Here is an 18,932-nt window from a genome sequence, read left to right on the forward strand (position 1 = left end):
CGCCCCTTCATTCGATCAGCGCATGCGCAGAATGTAAGTGCAGTACTGCATGGTGGGAATTGTAGTCTCTATGGGTCATCTGACCTGGGGCCTGCCTTCTAGGCATTGCAGTGCCCTAGGCTCCTGGAGCAGCAGTGCTTCGAATAACCCCTCCCAGCAAGAGCAATGCATGCTGGGCTGTGTAGTTCCCTGGGGTGGGAGGGCAGGATTCGTGGGTCCCTGGGGAGGATAAGGTGCAGTGCATGCTGGCATTTGCAGTTCCTTGGGGACCCAATTGCAGGAATTTCTAGCGGGGGGGGCAGTCAGGCGCGGTGCATGCTGGGAATTCTAGCTCAACACCCCCTCCCCTTCCCAAAAATGAGGTCGGCTTAATGAGCTTATGCAATTTATTTAAAAGAGAATGAACATGGGGGGGCTCCCCCTCTGTCTGCTGCTCTTCGAGGCCTAGGGGGTGGGGGCAGCTTCAAGGGCCATGGTATCCTCCCGTCTCTGCGGGGGTGAGAAGGGTGGAACCAGGACTCCTAGCAGTCTCCAGCTCTCCCGAGGGAATTCCTCCCAACCCAGCCCCAACTATCCCTCCTCCTGGGAGACACGGCACCCACCTTTAGCCAGCTCATAAGTGAGGTGGGGCAAGGGAGCCCAGGGCTGGGCTAGCAGGGGCTGCAGGTCGGGAGTGAGGGGCACCTGCAAAACTGGGGACAGCACCCACGGGGTTAATACTGCTCCAACTTGTGACATCTGAGTCCATTTAATGACATCACAGCAGAGGAGGAGGAGCTCTGGCAACCACACCCAAGCATTCAATGACATCACTGCATAGAGAGGTGGCTTCTTGCAGGCCCTGCCCCCTGCTGGGGCTATTTGGAGGTGTCACTGCCTAGACACCTGGGCAGACCCTTTGATGACATCACAGTAGATAGGGTGTGGCTTGTTCTGCTCAGTGACATCACCACCATTGTGGGCGTGGCTTACCACCTCTGATGAGGCCCTAGTCAGATGGGTGGGGCTTGTTGGGTTGTGAGGACCTGCCCTGTGAGCAGCCCATAGCCCTTGTCTCATTGAATGACATCATGAGTGGAGGTGTGACTTGGGACACTGAGTGACATCACCCTTCATGGGGGCATGGCTAGGTCCATCCAATGACATCACCGGCTGGGTTGTATGGGGTGGGGCTTAGCCCATAGAGAGCCAGGATTAGGACCAGACAGGAATAGGGTGGGATCATGAGGGGCGAGGGCCCTTACCTAATTGGGGGATTCTTTGGGATGGGGGGGCTGAGCCCCAGCCCTGGGTCAGCTGGGGAAGCAGATGGAGCAGCACTCCAGGCAGATTTCCAGGCAGTCGGCGGAGTTGCAGCAGTCCTGGAGGAGCCCGCACCCCCCTCTGCAGGGGCAGCCGCCTCCTCCGCAGCCCTGACCTGGGGGGTCCCCCCTGGCACAGCACCCCCCCGCAAGGCACAGCGCCCCACAGCCCATCCCATCCAGCACCAGGGAGCAGAGCGCCAGGAACTCGCAGAACAGGCAGGCCAGGGCGCAGTGAGCACAGCGGTCTGGGGGAGAGAAAGAGGGGGCAGAGGGTGAGCTAAGCCGAAGAGAGAACCCAGGAGTCCAGGATCCTGGGCCATCCCCAATCCCTAGACCCTACTCCCCTCCCAGAGCTGGGGAGAGAACCCAGGAGTCCTGGTGCCCAGCCCCCCCACTCTAGCCACTAGACCCCACACCCCATCCATAGCCAGTGAAAGAACCCAGGAGTCCTGGCTCCCAACCCACCCCCCCACTCTAACCACTACATCCCACTCCCCATCCATAGGCAAGGAGAGAACCCAGGAGTCCTGGCTCCCAGCCCAGCCTCCTTACTGTTTGTTTTTCTATCTCGGTGGAAATGGCCATAATAATAATTGAGTTAACGAGCTCCCAAGGGTACCCTGGGCGGATGCTAAATTGATGCCCAACTGTGGGCGAAATCGGCAACCCGAACCCAACCCTGGGCTCCTCTCCCCTGCCCCAGCGCTGCTGGTGCCCCTCACTCCCGATCCACAGCCCCCTGCTAGCCCAGCCCTGTGCCCCCAGCCCTGCCAGTGCCCCTCACTCCCGACCCGCAGCCCCTGCCAATGCCCCTCCCGACCCGCAGCCCCTGCTATCCCAGCCCCGCACTCACCATCCCCAGCTACCTCCTGGATGTGCGAGGCGGTGGATTTACAGCTCTGGTGGCTGCAGACAGACGCGGTGGAGGCCAGACGCTGCTTTCCCCGCCGGGCCGGAGGCACCGGGGGCACAGGGAGCAAAGCCTGGTCCCTCCAGCGCTCAGGGCAGCGGGTCACCACAGGGCCCCCCGAGGGCTGGGGTAGCGAGTCTGAAAGCAGAGGGGACAGCGGAGATGGAACCCAGGAGTCCTGGCTCCCAGCCCCGCCCCACTCCCCATACCCTACCAGACCCCCTTTCCTCCCAGAGCTGGGAAGAGAACCCAGGTGTCCTTGCTCCCAGCCTCCCCTGCTCTAAACCACTAGCCCCCACTGCCCTCCCAGAACTGGAGAGAGAACCCAGGAGTCCTGGCTCCCATAGCACCCCCTGCTGTAAACCACTAGCCCCCATGGCCCTCCCACAGCTGGGGAGAGAACCCAGGAGTTCTGGTTCCCAGCCCTCCCCCCCCACACTCTAAACCACTAGCCCCTACTCCCTCATACCTCTCCCTGCTTTCTCAGTGATCAGAGGCAGGAGAATTAGCGATGTCTCCTCGCTGGGCTGAACCTCTTCCCCAGGCAGAGATCTCCGGCTGGGACAATCCACATCCCCTGGGAGCAACCAGACTGTCAGCAGCAGCCCCATCCGCTGTGTGGCACCTCCCCAGCTGCCCTGCTCCAGAGCTGGCCGCATCTCCGCGCCACACAAGCCATCCCTGTACAGTGTTATATGCAGCTGTTCCCCAGCTGCCCCACCCCAGAGGTGGCTGCATCTCCATGACGCACAAGCTATCCCTGTGCAGTGTTATATGCAGCTGTTCCCCAGCTGCCCCGCCCCAGAGGTGGTTGCACCTCTGCACCAGATGAATTCTCGTTATGAGTTCAGGAGCTGCAGTGAGACAGGGCACTTACTCTCCGATGTGGAGAATCTGCGTGGGTCTCCTGAGACGCCCTTCGATAGTGCATCCGCCCCACAACCGTCAGCGGGGACTGGGCTGCAGCCAGACATCAGGGTAGGAACAGGAGGTGTAATGGTTAGAGAACTCACTCCACACAGCTCTGCCGGTGCCCTTGAATCCTGACCCAGAACCCTCTGCACCCCCAGCCCTATCCCCTCCCCACGGCTCTGCCAGTGCCCCTCAATCCCGACCCACACCCCCTGCTTGCCCAGCCCTGGGCTTTTCTGGGTTTTGGCTTTGTGAGTGGAAAGTGAGCCAGCGAATGACCGGATGCATCAGAGTGACCCCTCCCTGCAGACAAGTGGGGAGGGGGAGCTAGTGGTTAGAGTGGGGGGTGGGGGGCTGTTGTTGGGAGCTAGGACTCCTGGGTTTTATTTTGGGCTCTGACACTGAATTACCTTAGTAACTTCTTTAAGGCACTTTTCCACTTCGCTAGATGCCACCCTCCTCCCAGAGCCAGGGAGAGAACCCAGGAGTCCTGGCTCCCAGCCCCACAGCTCTGACCCACCACACCCCACTCCCCTCCCAGAGCCAGGGAGAGAACCCAGGAGTCCTAGCTCCCAGCCTCTCCCCGCCCTGGCTCTAACCCACTAGAGCCCACTCCTCTCCCAGGGCCTCAGAGAGAACCCAGGAGTCCTGGCTCCCAGCCCCCCCTACTCTAACCACTAGACACCATTCCCCTCCCAGAGCCAGGAGAGAACCCAGGAGTCCTGCTCTGTGCAGCTGGGGGGAGGGGGAGGCCCCAGCACAGCAGGTACTGGAGCTGGCAGGAGATGAAAGTGGGGGGGGGGTCAGAGGTGAGGCAGCCGCTGGGCCTTGGCTTCCTGATTTCCCCGCCCGAATGCCTGGGTTCAAAGGAGAGGGCAGCAGAGGTGGAAATAACAGACTCATAAATCTCCAACCCCTGTGGGAATATAACCAGCTCTCAGGGATGGGAAGATAAACAACACGGATGGGGAGGGGGAGCCAGGACACCTGGGTTTTTACCCCTGGCTTTGTAGGGGAAAGACCCCATGTCCTATTCATTTCCTACAAAATAGACACACACCCACAGTCACACCCAGCAAGATAGGCACAGATGTCCTACATACATGCAACAACATGGACAAAACCCACACCCCAATACACACACGCAATACACAGCCTCAGGACCCACCCACCCCCGGATCCACCCCTTACCTCAGCACGGGTTGGGGAGCCGGGGGCTGCTTTTCACCGCTCTGCTGCACTGTTACAGTCCCTGTCTCCGGTGTGTGTGTGGGGGGGGGGTCCTGGGTCAAAACCGCCCTTGTGTTACCCCATCCACCTCCTTCAATCGCCCTCGCAGCATCCCCAGACACCCCATCGATCCCCAGGCACCACATCCATCCAACACCCCATCCATCCATCCTTCCATCCAAACACCCCGTCCTGACACCCCATCCATCCTGACACCCTAGCCGGCTTTCCACCCTATCCATCCTGACGCCTCATCCATCCATGCATCCTTCCATCCCAACACCCCATCCTGACACCGCATCCATCCCGACACCCTATCCAGCCTTTCATCCATCCATGCTGACACACCATGTATCCATCCTTCCATCCATCCATCCAACACCCCATCCATCCATCCATCGTTCTGTCCCAATACCCCATCCTGACATCCCATCCATCCCGACACCCTATCCAGCCTTCCATCCATCCCGACACCTCATCCATTCATCCATCCATGAATCCTTCCATCCGAACACCCCATCCTGACACGCCATGTATCCATCCTTCCATCCATCCATCCAACACCCCATCCATCCATCCATCGTTCCGTCCCAATACCCCATCCTGACATCCCATCCTTCCCGACACCCTATCCAGCCTTCCATCCATCCCGACACCTCATCCATTCATCCATCCATGAATCCTTCCATCCGAACACCCCATCCTGACACGCCATGTATCCATCCTTCCATCCCAACACCCCGTCCTGACATCCCATCCATCCCGACACCCTATCCAGCCTTCCATCCATCCATCCTGACACCTCATCCATCCATCCTTCCATCAAAACACCCCATCCTGACACCCCATGTATCCATCCTTCCATCCATCCATCCTGACACCTCATCCATCCATCCATCCATCCTTCCATCAAAACACTCCATCCTGACACCCCATGTATCCATCCTTCCATCCATCCATCCCAACACCCCATCCATCCATTCTTCCATCCCAACACCCCGTCCTGACATCCCATCCATCTCGACACCCTATCCAGCCTTCCATCCATCCAACACCTCATGCATCCATCCTTCCATCCAAACACCCCATCCTGACATCCCATTCATCCTGACACCGTATCCAGCCTTCCATCCTATACATCCTGACACCCCATCCTGACACACCATGTATCCATGCTTCCATCCATCCATCCAGCACCCCATCCATCCATCCATCCCAACACCCCATCCATCCTTCCATCCAAACACCCTGTCCTGACATCCCATCCATCCCGACACCCTATCCAGCCTTCCATCCATCCATCCCAACATCCCATCCATCCTTCCATCCAAACACTGTCCTGACATCCCATCCATCCCGACACCCTATCCAGCCTTCCATCCATCCATCCCAACACCCCATCCATCCTTCCATCCAAACACTCTGTCCTGACATCCCATCCATCCCGACACCCTATCCAGCCTTCCATCCATCCATCCCAACACCCCATCCATCCATCCATGCATCCTTCCATCCCAACACTCCATCCTGACACCCCATCCATCCTTCCATCCAGAGGGGCCACATCGCTGTGCTGGGAAAGCCATCCCTGTATGGTGTTATGTGCGGCTGTTCCTCAGCTGCCCCGCCCCAGAGGTGGCCGCATCTCAGTGCTGACCTGGACTCTCTCAGTTCGGCAGCCGAGGACTGCTGGTTGTAGATGGCTGGGCTGGGAACCAGGAAAAGCGGCAGAGAAGAAATGGGCACTAATGGATTCTGCCATAACTAATTCATTCCCGAGCAGACAGTGAGATGCAGCCTCCCCTAGGGCTCATCGGCCCTGGCTGCTCACGCTGCGGCTCCTGTATTTACAGCTGTCTCAACACCTGCCAGTGACGGGGGGGGGGGGGGGTCGGAGACTTGCCAAATGCAACGGGGCTGCGGGTCGGGAGTGGGGAGCACTGGCAGAGCCCAGGGCTGGGCTAGCAGGGGCTGCAAGTCGGGAGTGAGGCACTGGCAGAGCTGGGGGCAGGGGCTGCAGGTCGGGAGTGAGGGGCACCAGCCGGGATGGGCGGGTGGGGGCGGGAGTGAGGCCACCTTGGGTCTATCCCATCTTGCACTTTCTCTCCCCGCCCCTTCATAAATGAGTAATTATGTCTCCATGGCAATGGATGCTGCAGGAAGCAGAAATTAATTATCAGGGAGGGACCAAGATGTCCCCCCCAGCCCTGCTGGTGCCCCCCACTCCCAACCCGCAGCCCCTGCCGGGGGGAGGATCCCGGGAGATGGGGGGGGGCTGGATGCAGGCGGGAGGATCCCGGGGGGATGGATGCAGGAGGGAGGATTCCGGGGGATGGGGGGGCTGGCTGCAGGGGGGAGGATCCCGGGGGGGTGGAGGTAATGGATGCAGAGGGGAGGATCCCCGGGGGTTAGGGGGCTGGATGCAGGGGGGAGGATCTGGAGGGGATGGGGGGGCTGGATGCAGGAGGGTTGGTGGGGGATAGATGCAGGAGGAGGATCCCGGGGGGTGGGGGGGCTGGATGCAGGAGGGTTGGTGGGGGATAGATGCAGGAGGAGGATCCCGGGGGGTGGGGGGGCTGGATGCAGGAGGGTTGGTGGGGGATAGATGCAGGAGGAGGATCCCGGGGGAGGGTCCGGGGGGACTGGATGCAGCGGGGAGGGCGGGGCTTGGGGCGGGGCTGGTTTCGCTGCAGCGGCTGCTCCCTGCGCCGGTCCGTGTCTCCCCCTCCCCGCGGTTCGATCCTGTCCGGTCCCTGCGCGATGGCTCCGACCCTGATGCTGGCGGCTCTGCTCTGCGCGCTGGGGCCCGCCGCCGGGAAGGTAGGGAGGGGACCCGGGACCCCCGAGCCCTGCGCCCCATCTCTCCCCACCTGCCCCCGGCACCCCCATCTCCCCTCATCGCCCCCCTGCGCCCCCATCGCCCCTCTGCACCCCCAGCACCTCCATCTCCCCCCCTGCGCCCCCAGCACCTCCATCTCCCTTCATCGCCCCCCGCACCCCATCTCTCCCCCGTTCCCCACCTGCCCCCGGCATTTCCATCTCCTCTCATCGCCCCCCCAGCCCCTCCATCTCCCCTCATCGCCCCCCGCACCCCATCTCTGCCCCGTTCCCCACCTGCCCCCGGCACCCCCATCTCCCCTCATCGCCCCCCTGCGCCCCCATCGCCCCTCTGCACCCCCAGCACCTCCATCTCCCCCCCTGCGCCCCCAGCACCTCCATCTCCCTTCATCGCCCCCCGCACCCCATCTCTCCCCCGTTCCCCACCTGCCCCCGGCATTCCCATCTCCCCTCATCGCCTCCCCAGCCCCCCCCCAGCACCTCCATCTCCCTTCATCGCCCCCCCGCACCCCATCTCTCTCCCGTTCCCCACCTCCCGCCTGCGCCCCATCTCTCTCCCCCTACGCGAACCCCTCGCCCCCTTCCCCCGCAGTCCTTATTATGGTCTCCGGGGGAGGGCGGGGGATGGACCCGGACCCGGACCCAGGGGAGTCTCGTGGGGGAGCTGATGGTCCCATCTCTGGGGCTGCTCCACCCCCATTGAGGCCCAGACCCCGCCCCCCCAGCGCAGGAGATCGGGGGCGCTGCTGTGAGTTCCCCCTCTCAGTCGAGACGGTGGCGCTGGGGGGGGGGGATCGAGGTGAGTGTGGGGTGTTTAAAGGGGGTGGGCGGTGTTTGGGGATCTAGGGGGATAGGGTGTTTGGGGCGTGACAGTCTAGGGCGATGGGGTGTTTGGGGGATGGGAGTGTTGGGGTGGGGGTCTGGGGATTGGGGTGTTTGGGTCGTGTGGGATCTAGGGGGATAGGGTGTTTGGGGCGTGACAGTCTAGGGCGATGGGGTGTTTGAGGGGGAGGGGGAGGGGTGGTCCAGAGGACGGAGGGGGATGGGGGGTTCCGTGTCACTGTCGCACTCCGCCCCAGAAGCAGCTGCATTTCAGCAGCAGAGGGGAGCCAGGGGCCCTGCACAGGGGGGAGGGCAAGCGGGGGGGGGGGTGAGAGGGAGAAAGAACGATAAGGGGCCTCGCCAGCCACAGACAATGGGCAGCCCGTGATGCCTGGGGGGCCGGGGCTGGCAGTGCACCCCCCCCACTAACCCCTCCCCGTCTCCCCCAGCTGCCAGCCAATCCCCCCCACCCCGGCACTCCTAGTGACTCAGCCAGCAGAGCCGGCTGCCACAGACACATGGGGAGGGGGGGAAATCACTGCAGAGATGCCCCTCCTCCACCATCTCTCAGACCTGCCCCCCATTTGCTGACCTACCCCCCTCCATTAGCTGGAAAAGGCGGGGAGCTGCCCTGTGCTGAAAGGAGCAGCACTCCTGGCTCTGGGAAGGGAGTGGGGTTTGGTGGTTAGAGCAGGGGGGCTGGGAGCCAGGACTCCTGGATTCTTTGCTGGCTCTGGGACGGGAGTGGGGGCTGGTGGTTAGGGCGGCGGGGGATGTGAACCAGGACTCCTGAATTCTTTCCTGGCTCTGGGAGGGGAGTGGGGTCCGGTGGTTAGAGCAGGGGGGCTGGGAGCCAGGACTCCTGGATTCTTTGCTGGCTCTGGGACGGGAGTGGGGTCTGGTGGTTAGGGCGGCGGGGGATGTGAACCAGGACTCCTGGATTCTTTGCTGGCTCTGGGAGGGGAGTGGGGTCCGGTGGTTAGAGCAGGGGGGCTGGGAGCCAGGACTCCTGTGTTCTCTCTTGGTCTGGGAAGGGAGTGGGGTCCGGTGGTTAGAGCGGGGGGGATGGGAACCAGGACTCCTGGGTTCTCTCCCAGCTCTGGGAGGGGAGTGGGGTTAGTAGTTAGAGCGGGCGGTTGTGGGAGCCAGGACTCCTGGGTTCACTAGGAATAGCCTGGGTACGCTGGGTACCGTCCATTCACCTCTCCACCTCTTTCTCTCGGTGTTTTCCCCACAGGCTCTTCCCGCCGGCCCCAGGGGGGCGCTGTCCCACGACTCAGCTGGGGGCCCTCGGCGATTCCGACGGGACCTGCGAGGGGCTCCCTACGAGGGGGAGATGGGGCTGGCCAACGAGATCTACTACCCCCGGCTGGGGCCGCTGGCCCAGGACGAGCTGCTGGCCCAGGCGCTGGAGAGGCTGGGGGCTCCCCCTGCAGGCCGGTGGCGGGAGGACGAGCCAGGGGGCACCCCGTGGCTCCAGGAGGTGCCCCCCGGTGGCCGCTGGAGGCAGGATGGGGCCCAGGCCGCCCTGGCTCTCCAGCGCCTCCTCCAGGAATCGGTCCCCCTGGCCTCTCTCTTGCAGCTGTGGGACCAGGCTAGGGGGGCCTCATACCCCGATTACGATGAGACTGGGGCGGGTGCCCCCCCCAGGACCCGGGCCCCGGCCCCACCCCAGCTGAGCCGTTACCGGACGAATGGGGCCTACGAGAACCACCAGGACGAGCCGGGTGATGAGGAGCCTGGGGAGATGGATGCAGAGATGCTGAGGTGCTTGGAGAAGGGCTGGACCCCAGGCCCCATTCCCCACCCCCCGAGGCAGCCAGTCCCACCCCACTGGGGCAGCATGGGGGTCAGCACCCCCTAGAGGGAAAAGGCCATGTGCCCCAGTAGGGCTTTCGGATTTAGGACTCCTGGGTTCTCTCCCTGGCTCTGGGAGGGGAGGGGCGGGTAGGGGAGGGGGGTCCAGTGGTTAGAGCAGGGGGGCTGGGAGCCAGAATTCCTGGGTTCTCCCCCTGGCTCTGGGAGGGGAGTGGGGCTGGTGGTTAGAGCAGGGGGGCTGGGAGCCAGAACTCCTGGGTTCTCCGCCTGGCTCTGGGAGGGGAGTGGGGGCTGGGGGTTAGAGCGGAGGGGCTGGGACCCCGGACGCCTGGGTTCTAGCTCTGTTTTTCCTCTGGCTCGCAGGTACCTGGTGGGCCGGATCCTCGCGGGGGGTGGTGAGATGCGACCCCCCCGCCACCCCAGACGCCTGCGCCGGGGGCTGGAGGAAGAACCCCCCACCCTGCTGCGCGTGAAGCGGCTGGGGGGCGACGGGGAGGGCCCCGAGGCGGGAGCACCCCAGCTGCAGCGGGCCAAGAGGACGGAGGAAGAGGAGGAGGAGGCAGCTGTTGGGGGGCGGAGGGGGGCATATGGAGGGGAGCCCCTGCTGAGGTATCTGCCTGAGTAATGAGGACACCCCCCCCAGGGCCCAGTGAGTGCTAATGCGGCGGGGGAGGGGCTTACGTCCCCCCTGCCCCGTCCATCTCTGAATGTAGCCAGCCTGTGGGCACGGAGGAGGGGCTGCCTTGCTCCTAGCCCCCCAGTCTCTGCCCCCCCAATGACCCCTCCCTCCGCAGGCCGGCTTATCTCTGGGCCCCACGTCTCTCCCCCACAAGCCAACTGCCCCCCCCATTAGGGTGACAGCTCGCCCCCGACATGCTTCAAGACCCTTATTCCCCACCCGGGCTCTGCCCCCCAGTGTCCCAGCTCTGAGCCCCTTATTGTCCCCAGGGCTCTGGCCCACCTGCTCTGAACCTCCCATTTCCCCCACTACCCTAGCTCTGCCCCCCACCCCCCTGGTTCCCCCTGCTTCCATCAGTCCATTCAGTAATGCCCTCCCCCCGTCTGTCTGTCTGGTGTTGATTAATTAACTAATTAAATAAAGGCTTGTCAGGTATTTTGATGTAAAGGCGGAGTGGTGGTTTCCATGTGTGTGCCCCTGGCCCCCCACCCCCAGCTAGGGAGCGCAATGCTGTGGGGAGTGGGTTGGGGGGCTCAGTAGGGGGCACTCTCCCTTAGCAATGGGGGCTGTGCTGTGGGGAGTGGGTTGGGGGGCTCAGTAGGGGGCACTCTCCCTTAGCAATGGGGGCTGTGCTGTGGGGAGTGGGTTGGGGGGCTCAGTAGGGGGCACTCTCCCTTAGCAATGGGGGCTGGGCACTGCGTGGGGGCTGTGCTGTGGGGAGTGGGTTGGGGGGCTCAGTAGGGGGTGCTCTCCCTTAGCAATCAGGGCCAGGCACTTGGGGCGGTGCTGTGCTGTGGGTTGGGGGGCTCAGTAGGGGGGCGCTTTCCCCTGGCAGTCAGGGCCGGACGCTGGGGGGGTGCTGTGCTGTGGGGAGCGGGTTGGGGGGCTCAGTATGGGGTGCTCTCCCATGGCAGTCGGGGTGGGGGGCACCGTGCTGTGGGTCAGGGGGCTCAGTAGGGAGCGCTCTCCCTTTGCAATCGGTGCCGGGCGCTGGGGGGGGGGGTGCTGTGCTCTGGGGAGGAGGTTGGGAGGCCAGGCAGGGGGGCATCATGTTGTGGGTTGGGGGGCTCAGTAGGGGGTGCTCTCCCTTAGCAATCAGGGCCGGGCACTGGGGGCGGTGCTGCGCTGTGGGTTGGGGGGCTCAGTAGGGGGCAGTCTCCCTTAGCAATGGGGGCTGGGCACTGCGTGGGGGCTGTGCTGTGGGGAGTGGGTTGGGGGGCTCAGTAGGGGGCACTCTCCCTTAGCAATGGGGGCTGTGCTGTGGGGAGTGGGTTGGGGGGCTCAGTAGGGGGCACTCTCCCTTAGCAATGGGGGCTGTGCTGCGGGGAGTGGGTTGGGGGGCTCAGTAGGGGGCACTCTCCCTTAGCAATGGGGGCTGTGCTGTGGGGAGTGGGTTGGGGGGCTCAGTAGGGGGCACTCTCCCTTAGCAATGGGGGCTGTGCTGTGGGGAGTGGGTTGGGGGGCTCAGTAGGGGGCGCTCTCCCTTAGCAATGGGGCTGGGCACTGCGTGGGGGCTGTGCTGTGGGAGTGGGTTGGGGGGCTCAGTAGGGGGCGCTCTCCCTTAGCAATGGGGGCTGGGCACTGCGTGGGGGCTGTGCTGTGGGGAGTGGGTTGGGGGGCTCAGTAGGGGGCGCTCTCCCTTAGCAATGGGGGCTGGGCACTGCGTGGGGGCTGTGCTGTGGGGAGTGGGTTGGGGGGCTCAGTAGGGGGTGCTCTCCCTTAGCAATCAGGGCCTGGCACTGGGGGCGGTGCTGTGCTGCGGGGAGCAGGTTGGGGGGCTCAGTAGGGGGGCGCTTTCCCCTGGCAGTCAGGGCCGGACGCTGGGGGGCGCCGTGCTGAGGAGGGGGGTCGGGTCCATCCGCCATCAGCCCCAAATCGGGCCTTGCTGGGGGTGAGCCTGAGAGACGGAGGGAGGAGTTTGTGAGGGGGAGGCAGGTATTGGGGTCCCCTCTGTCCAGCCAATGCCCTTTCTCAGCCTTGAGAGGGTCAGGTATTGGGGTCCCCTCCAGCCAGCCCCCCACTTCTGAGTCTGGGGGGGTGTCAGGGCTGTGGCGGGGGAACCGCCTCCACCAATTGTGGCTCAAAAGGGCCCAGCAGCCACCTGCCCCCTCTGCCCCCACTGCCCCAATCCAGCTGCATCCTCGCCTCCCATTGGCTGCTGCTAGGAGACCACCTACCTGCTGCTCCACAGCCCTGATGCTGGCTGGGGGACTGGGGGGGAGTCTGGGGCCCTGGAGGGGACCTGGGGGGAGCCCTGGAGGGTTTGGGGGGCTCTGTCCGGCACAGTGGGAGGTTTGGGGGCAGTGAGGGGGTTCAGGGGGCCCTGTGGGGAGCCCTGGAGGGGTTGAGGGGCTCTGTCTGGCACAATGGGAGGTTTTGGGGCAGTGAGGGGGTTCAGGGGGCCCTGTGGGGAGCCCTGGAGGGTTTGGGGGGCTCTGTCCGGCACAGTGGGAGGTTTGGGGGCAGTGAGGGGGTTCAGGGGGCCCTGTGGGGAGCCCTGGAGGGGTTGGGGGGCTCTGTCTGGCACAGTGGGAGGTTTGGGGGCAGTGAGGGGGTTCAGGGGGCCCTGTGGGGAGCCCTGGAGGGGTTGGGGGGCTCTGTCTGGCACAATGGGAGGTTTGGGAGCAGTGAGGGGGTACAGGGGGCCCTGTGGGGAGCCCTGGAGGGTTTGGGGGTCTCTGTCTGGCACAGTGGGAGGTTTGGGGGCAGTGAGGGGGTTCAGGGGGCCCTGTGGGGAGCCCTGGAGGGGTTGGGGGGCTCTGTCCGGTAGAGTGGGAGGTTTGGGGGCAGTGAGGGGGTTCAGGGGGCCCTGTGGGGAGCCCTGGAGGGGTTGGGGGGCTCTGTCTGGCAGTGGGAGGTTTGGGGGCAGTGAGGGGGTTCAGGGGGCCTGTGGGGAGCCCTGGAGGGTTGGGGGGCTCTGTCTGGCAGAATGGGAGGTTTGGGGTCAGTGAGGGGGTTGAGGGGGCTCTGTGGGGGGCCCTGAGCCCCCCCACTGCCCCCCAAGCTTCCCACCCAGGAATAAACGACCAGAGATTCCCCGCCCCCAGCCCCTTTGTGCTCCAGCTGGTAACACTGTATTCCGAATAAAGCCTCCTGCGTTCACACAGGGAGAGTCACTCCAGATTCAAGAAGCTGGGAGAGTGTGGCTCCCTTTGGGGGAGTGTCTCCCTCCGGGGGGGGCCTTCACTGCGGGGAGCTCATGGCGTGAGGGGGCGGCACTGCGGCTTGGTCCCAGGGGGCAGAGAAGCCAAGGGGCTCCCCCCAGGGAGAGTGTGATCCCAAGGGGGGGCTGGTGCACTGAAGGGGTGCCCCCTAGGGGCAGTACCAGAGCTGAGTGAGAGCCAGGCCAGTGGATCCTTGTGGTCCCCCCTCCGGCACTCCTCCTCCACCGGGCCGGTCTCGTTCCCTGGCTCCGGTACTCCTCTTCCACCGGGCCTGTCTCGTTCCCTGGCTCCGGCGCTCCTCCTCCACCGGGCCTGTCTCGTTCCCTCGCTCCGGCACTCCTCCTCCCCTGGGCCTGTCTCGTTCCCTCGCTCTGGCACTCCTCCTCCCCTGGGCCTGTCTCGTTCCCTCGCTCTGGTACTCCTCCTCCACCGGGCCTGTCTCGTTCCCTCGCTCCGGCGCTCCTCCTCCACCGGGCCTGTCTCGTTCCCTCGCTCCGGCGCTCCTCCTCTCCTGGGCCTGTCTCGTTCCCTCGCTCCGGTACTCCTCCTCCACCGGGCCTGTCTCGTACCCTCGCTCCGGCACTCCTCCTCCACCGGGCCTGTCTCATCCCCTGGCTCCGGCACTCCTCCTCTCCTGGGCCTGTCTCGTTCCCTCGCTCTGGCACTCCTCCTCCACCGGGCCTGTCTCGTTCCCTCGCTCCGGCGCTCCTCCTCCACCGGGCCTGTCTCGTTCCCTGGCTCCGGCGCTCCTCCTCCACCGGGCCTGTCTCGTTCCCTCGCTCCGGCACTCCTCCTCCATCGGGCCTGTCTCGTTCCCTCGCTCCGGCGCTCCTCCTCCCCTGGGCCTGTCTCATTTCCTCTCTCCGGTACTACTCCTCCTCTGGGCCTGTCTCGTTCCCTGGCTCCGGCGCTCCTCCTCCACCGGGCCTGTCTCGTTCCCTGGCTCCGGCGCTCCTCCTCCACCGGGCCTGTCTCGTTCCCTCGCTCCGGCACTCCTCCTCCATCGGGCCTGTCTCGTTCCCTCGCTCCGGCGCTCCTCCTCCCCTGGGCCTGTCTCATTTCCTCTCTCCGGTACTACTCCTCCTCTGGGCCTGTCTCGTTCCCTGGCTCCGGCGCTCCTCCTCCACCGGGCCTGTCTCGTTCCCTGGCTCCGGCGCTCCTCCTCCACCGGGCCTGTCTCGTTCCCTGGCTCCGGCGCTCCTCCTCCACCGGGCCTGTCTCATCTCCTCGCTCCGGTGCTCCTCCTCCACCGGGCCTGTCTCGTTCCCTGGCTCCGGTACTCCTCCTCCACCGGGCCGCTCTCGTTCCCTGGCTCCGGCGCTCCTCCTCCACCGGGCCTGTCTCGTTCCCTGGCTCCGGCGCTCCTCCTCCACCGGGCCTGTCTCGTTACCTCGCTCTGGCGCTCCTCCTCCCCAGGGCCTGTCTCGTTCCCTCGCTCCGGCGCTCCTCCTCCACCAGGCCTGTCTCGTTCCCTCGCTCCGGCGCTCCTCCTCCCCTGGGCCTGTCTCGTTCCCTCGCTCCGGCGCTCCTCCTCCACCGGGCCTGTCTCGTTCCCTCGCTCCGGCGCTCCTCCTCCACGGGGCCTGTCTCGTTCCCTCGCTCCGGCGCTCCTCCTCCACCGGGCCTGCCTCGTTCCCTGGCTCCGGCGTGCCTCCTCCACCGGGCCTGTCTCGTTCCCTGGCTCCGGCGCTCCTCCTCCACCGGGCCTGCCTCGTTCCCTGGCTCCGGCGCTCCTCCTCCACCGGGCCTGTCTCGTTCCCTGGCTCCGGCGCTCCTCCTCCACCGGGCCTGTCTCTTCTCCTCGCTCCGGCGCTCCTCCTCCACCGGGCCTGTCTCGTTCCCTGGCTCCGGCGCTCCTCCTCCACCGGGCCTGTCTCGTTCCCTGGCTCCGGCGCTCCTCCTCCACCGGGCCGGTCTCGTTCCCTCGCTCCTCCTCCTCCTCCTCCGGGCCTGTCTCGTTCCCTCGCTCCGGCGCTCCTCCTCCACCGGGCCTGTCTCGTTCCCTGGCTCCGGCGCTCCTCCTCCACCGGGCCTGTCTCGTTCCCTCGCTCCGGCGCTCCTCCTCCACCGGGCCTGTCTCGTTCCCTGGCTCCGGCGCTCCTCCTCCACCGGGCCTGTCTCGTCTCCTCGCTCCGGCGCTCCTCCTCCACCGGGCCTGTCTCGTCTCCTCGCTCCGGCGCTCCTCCTCCACCGGGCCTGTCTCGTTCCCTGGCTCCGGCACTCCTCCTCCACCGGGCCTGTCTCGTCTCCTCGCTCCGGCGCTCCTCCTCCACCGGGCCTGTCTCGTCTCCTCGCTCCGGCGCTCCTCCTCCACCGGGCCTGTCTCGTTCCCTGGCTCCGGCGCTCCTCCTCCACCGGGCCTGTCTCTTCTCCTCGCTCCGGCGCTCCTCCTCCACCGGGCCTGTCTCGTTCCCTGGCTCCGGCGCTCCTCCTCCACCGGGCCTGTCTCGTTCCCTGGCTCCGGCGCTCCTCCTCCACCGGGCCGGTCTCGTTCCCTCGCTCCTCCTCCTCCTCCTCCGGGCCTGTCTCGTTCCCTCGCTCCGGCGCTCCTCCTCCACCGGGCCTGTCTCGTTCCCTGGCTCCGGCGCTCCTCCTCCACCGGGCCTGTCTCGTTCCCTCGCTCCGGCGCTCCTCCTCCACCGGGCCTGTCTCGTTCCCTGGCTCCGGCGCTCCTCCTCCACCGGGCCTGTCTCGTCTCCCTCGCTCCGGCGCTCCTCCTCCACCGGGCCTGTCTCGTCTCCTCGCTCCGGCGCTCCTCCTCCACCGGGCCTGTCTCGTTCCCTGGCTCCGGCACTCCTCCTCCACCGGGCCTGTCTCTTCTCCTCGCTCCGGCGCTCCTCCTCCACCGGGCCTGTCTTGTTCCCTGGCTCCGGCGCTCCTCCTCCACCGGGCCTGTCTCGTCTCCTCGCTCCGTTACTCCTCCTCCACCGGGCCTGTCTCGTTCCCTCACTCCGGTGCTCCTCCTCCACCGGGCCTGTCTCGTTTCCTCTCTCCGGTGCTACTCCTCCCCCGGGCCTGTCTCGTTTCCTCTCTCCGGCGCTACTCCTCCCCCGGGCCTGTCTCGTTCCCTGGCTCCGGCGCTCCTCCTCCACCGGGCCTGTCTCATTCCCTGGCTCCGGCGCTCCTCCTCCACCGGGCCTGTCTCGTTCCCTGGCTCCGGCGCTCCTCCTCCACCGGGCCTGTCTCGTTCCCTCGCTCCGGCGCTCCTCCTCCACCGGGCCTGTCTCGTTCCCTGGCTCCGGCGCTCCTCCTCCACCGGGCCTGTCTCGTCCCCTGGCTCCGGCGCGCCTCCTCCACCGGGCCTGTCTCGTCCCCTGGCTCCGGCGCTCCTCCTCCACCGGGCCTGTCTCGTCCCCTCGCTCCGGCGCTCCTCCTCCACCGGGCCTGTCTCGTTCCCTGGCTCCGGCGCTCGTCCTCCACCGGGCCTGTCTCGTTCCCTGGCTCCGGCGCTCCTCCTCCACCGGGCCTGTCTCGTTCCCTGGCTCCGGCGCTCATCCTCCACCGGGCCTGTCTCGTTCCCTCGCTCCGGCGCTCCTCCTCCACCGGGCCGGTCTCGTTCCCTCGCTCCGGCGCGCCTCCTCCACCGGGCCGGTCTCGTTCCCTCGCTCCGGCGCGCCTCCTCCACCGGGCCTGTCTCGTTCCCTGGCTCCGGCGCTCCTCCTCCACCGGGCCTGTCTCGTTCCCTGGCTCCGGCGCTCCTCCTCCACCGGGCCTGTCTCGTTACCTGGCTCCGGCGCTCCTCCTCCACCGGGCCTGTCTCGTTCCCTGGCTCCGGCGCTCCTCCTCCACCGGGCCAGTCTCGTTCCCTGGCTCCGGCGCTCCTCCTCCACCGGGCCTGTCTCGTTCCCTCGCTCCGGCGCGCCTCCTCCACCGGGCCTGTCTCGTTCCCTCGCTCCGGCGCGCCTCCTCCACCGGGCCGGTCTCGTTCCCTCGCTCCGGCGCGCCTCCTCCACCGGGCCTGTCTCGTTCCCTGGCTCCGGCGCTCCTCCTCCACCGGGCCTGTCTCGTTCCCTCGCTCCGGTGCTCCTCCTCCACCGGGCCCGTCTCGTTCCCTCGCTCCGGTGCTCCTCCTCCACCGGGCCCGTCTCGTTCCCTCGCTCCTCCTCCTCCTCCTCCGGGCCTGTCTCGTTCCCTCGCTCCGGCGCTCCTCCTCCTCCGGGCCTGTCTCGTTCCCTCGCTCCGGTGCTCCTCCTCCACCAGGTACGCCTCCTCCTCTGGGCCTGTCTCGTTCCCTCGCTCCCACACTCCTCCGCTGGGCCTGTCTCGTTCCCTCGCTCTGGTACTCCTCCTCCACCGGGCCTGTCTCGTTCCCTCACTCCGGTGCGCCTCCTCCACCGGGCCTGTCTCGTTCCCTCGCTCCCACACTCCTCCGCTGGGCCTGTCCCGTTCCCTCGCTCTGGTACTCCTCCTCCACTGGGCCTGTCTCATTCCCTCACCCCTTTGCTCTTCTACTGGGCCTGTCACTGGAGAGCAGCCGACTCATCCACTCAGCAACTTGTGTCCTTCTATCGCTTGGGGTGGGGTGGGGTGGAGTTGGGGGGCAGCGAACCAGGCTCCCTTCCACCTCTTTGCAACCTGTTTTGCTCCCTTGCTCCTGGCTGTGGCCTGCTGGATCTGCCTGCGAGCTGGCGCACAACTCCTCTGTGGGTCCTGCTGCGCTCCCTTGCTCCAGAGAACTGGGGTCGGCCCCTCAACACTGCCAACCTGCCCTGCAGGCCCACCCCCACGCCCAACACAACCCCCACCCACTGCGCCCCTATGCACTGCCCTCCACACACAACCCCCACCCACAGCACCCCATGCACCGCCCTCACACCCACATCCTCCACCCTACAGCACCCCTATGCCCTGCCCCTCACACCTACAGCCCCCACCCTACAGCCCCTGTATGCACTGCCCCCACCCACACCCCCACCCACAGCACCCCATGCACTGCCCCTCACACCTACAGCCCCCACCCTACAGCACCTGTATGCACTGCCCCCACCCCCACCCACAGCACCCCTATGCCCTGCCCCTCACACCTACAGCCCCCACCCTACAGCACCTGTATGCACTGCCCCCACCCCCCACCCACAGCACCCTTATGCACTGCCCCTCACACCTACAGCCCCCACCCTACAGCACCTGTATGCACTGCCCCCACCCCCCACCCACAGCACCCTTATGCCCTGCCCCTCACACGTACAGCCCCCACCCTACAGCACCTGTATGCACTGTCCCCACCCCCAACCCCTACTCACAGCACTCCTATA

General features: G+C 65.7%; 2 protein-coding genes across 4 annotated transcripts; one reads left to right on the top strand and one right to left on the bottom strand.

Annotated features, from left to right (window-relative positions):
- Positions 1-44: 44 nt before the first annotated feature.
- LOC115643359 (eukaryotic translation initiation factor 3 subunit A-like) lies at positions 45-18,426 on the bottom strand. 3 transcript variants are annotated; one of them, XM_030547302.1, is made up of 8 exons: positions 17,402-18,426; positions 14,348-14,698; positions 14,113-14,183; positions 13,839-13,989; positions 3,092-3,174; positions 2,684-2,791; positions 2,158-2,352; positions 45-1,549 (listed from the first exon to the last, which is right to left on the bottom strand). In XM_030547302.1, the coding sequence occupies exons 1-8, from the start codon at positions 18,103-18,105 to the stop codon at positions 1,293-1,295; spliced, it is 1,920 nt and encodes a 639-aa protein (XP_030403162.1). In that variant the 5' UTR covers positions 18,106-18,426; the 3' UTR covers positions 45-1,292. The 3 variants fall into 3 exon arrangements, with proteins under 3 accessions (XP_030403162.1, XP_030403164.1, XP_030403161.1); XM_030547304.1 differs by having other exon boundaries at positions 13,839-14,183; positions 17,402-17,865; positions 18,004-18,423; XM_030547301.1 differs by having other exon boundaries at positions 13,839-14,183.
- PCSK1N (proprotein convertase subtilisin/kexin type 1 inhibitor) lies at positions 7,022-10,960 on the top strand. Its single transcript, XM_030547334.1, has 3 exons — positions 7,022-7,176; positions 9,254-9,783; positions 10,198-10,960. Exons 1-3 carry the CDS (start codon positions 7,117-7,119, stop codon positions 10,457-10,459), a joined length of 852 nt encoding a protein of 283 aa, XP_030403194.1. The 5' UTR covers positions 7,022-7,116; the 3' UTR covers positions 10,460-10,960.
- Positions 18,427-18,932: the final 506 nt, after the last annotated feature.

This window comes from Gopherus evgoodei, unplaced genomic scaffold, assembly GCF_007399415.2.
Source record: "Gopherus evgoodei ecotype Sinaloan lineage unplaced genomic scaffold, rGopEvg1_v1.p scaffold_57_arrow_ctg1, whole genome shotgun sequence".
Classification (NCBI taxonomy): domain Eukaryota; kingdom Metazoa; phylum Chordata; order Testudines; family Testudinidae; genus Gopherus; species Gopherus evgoodei.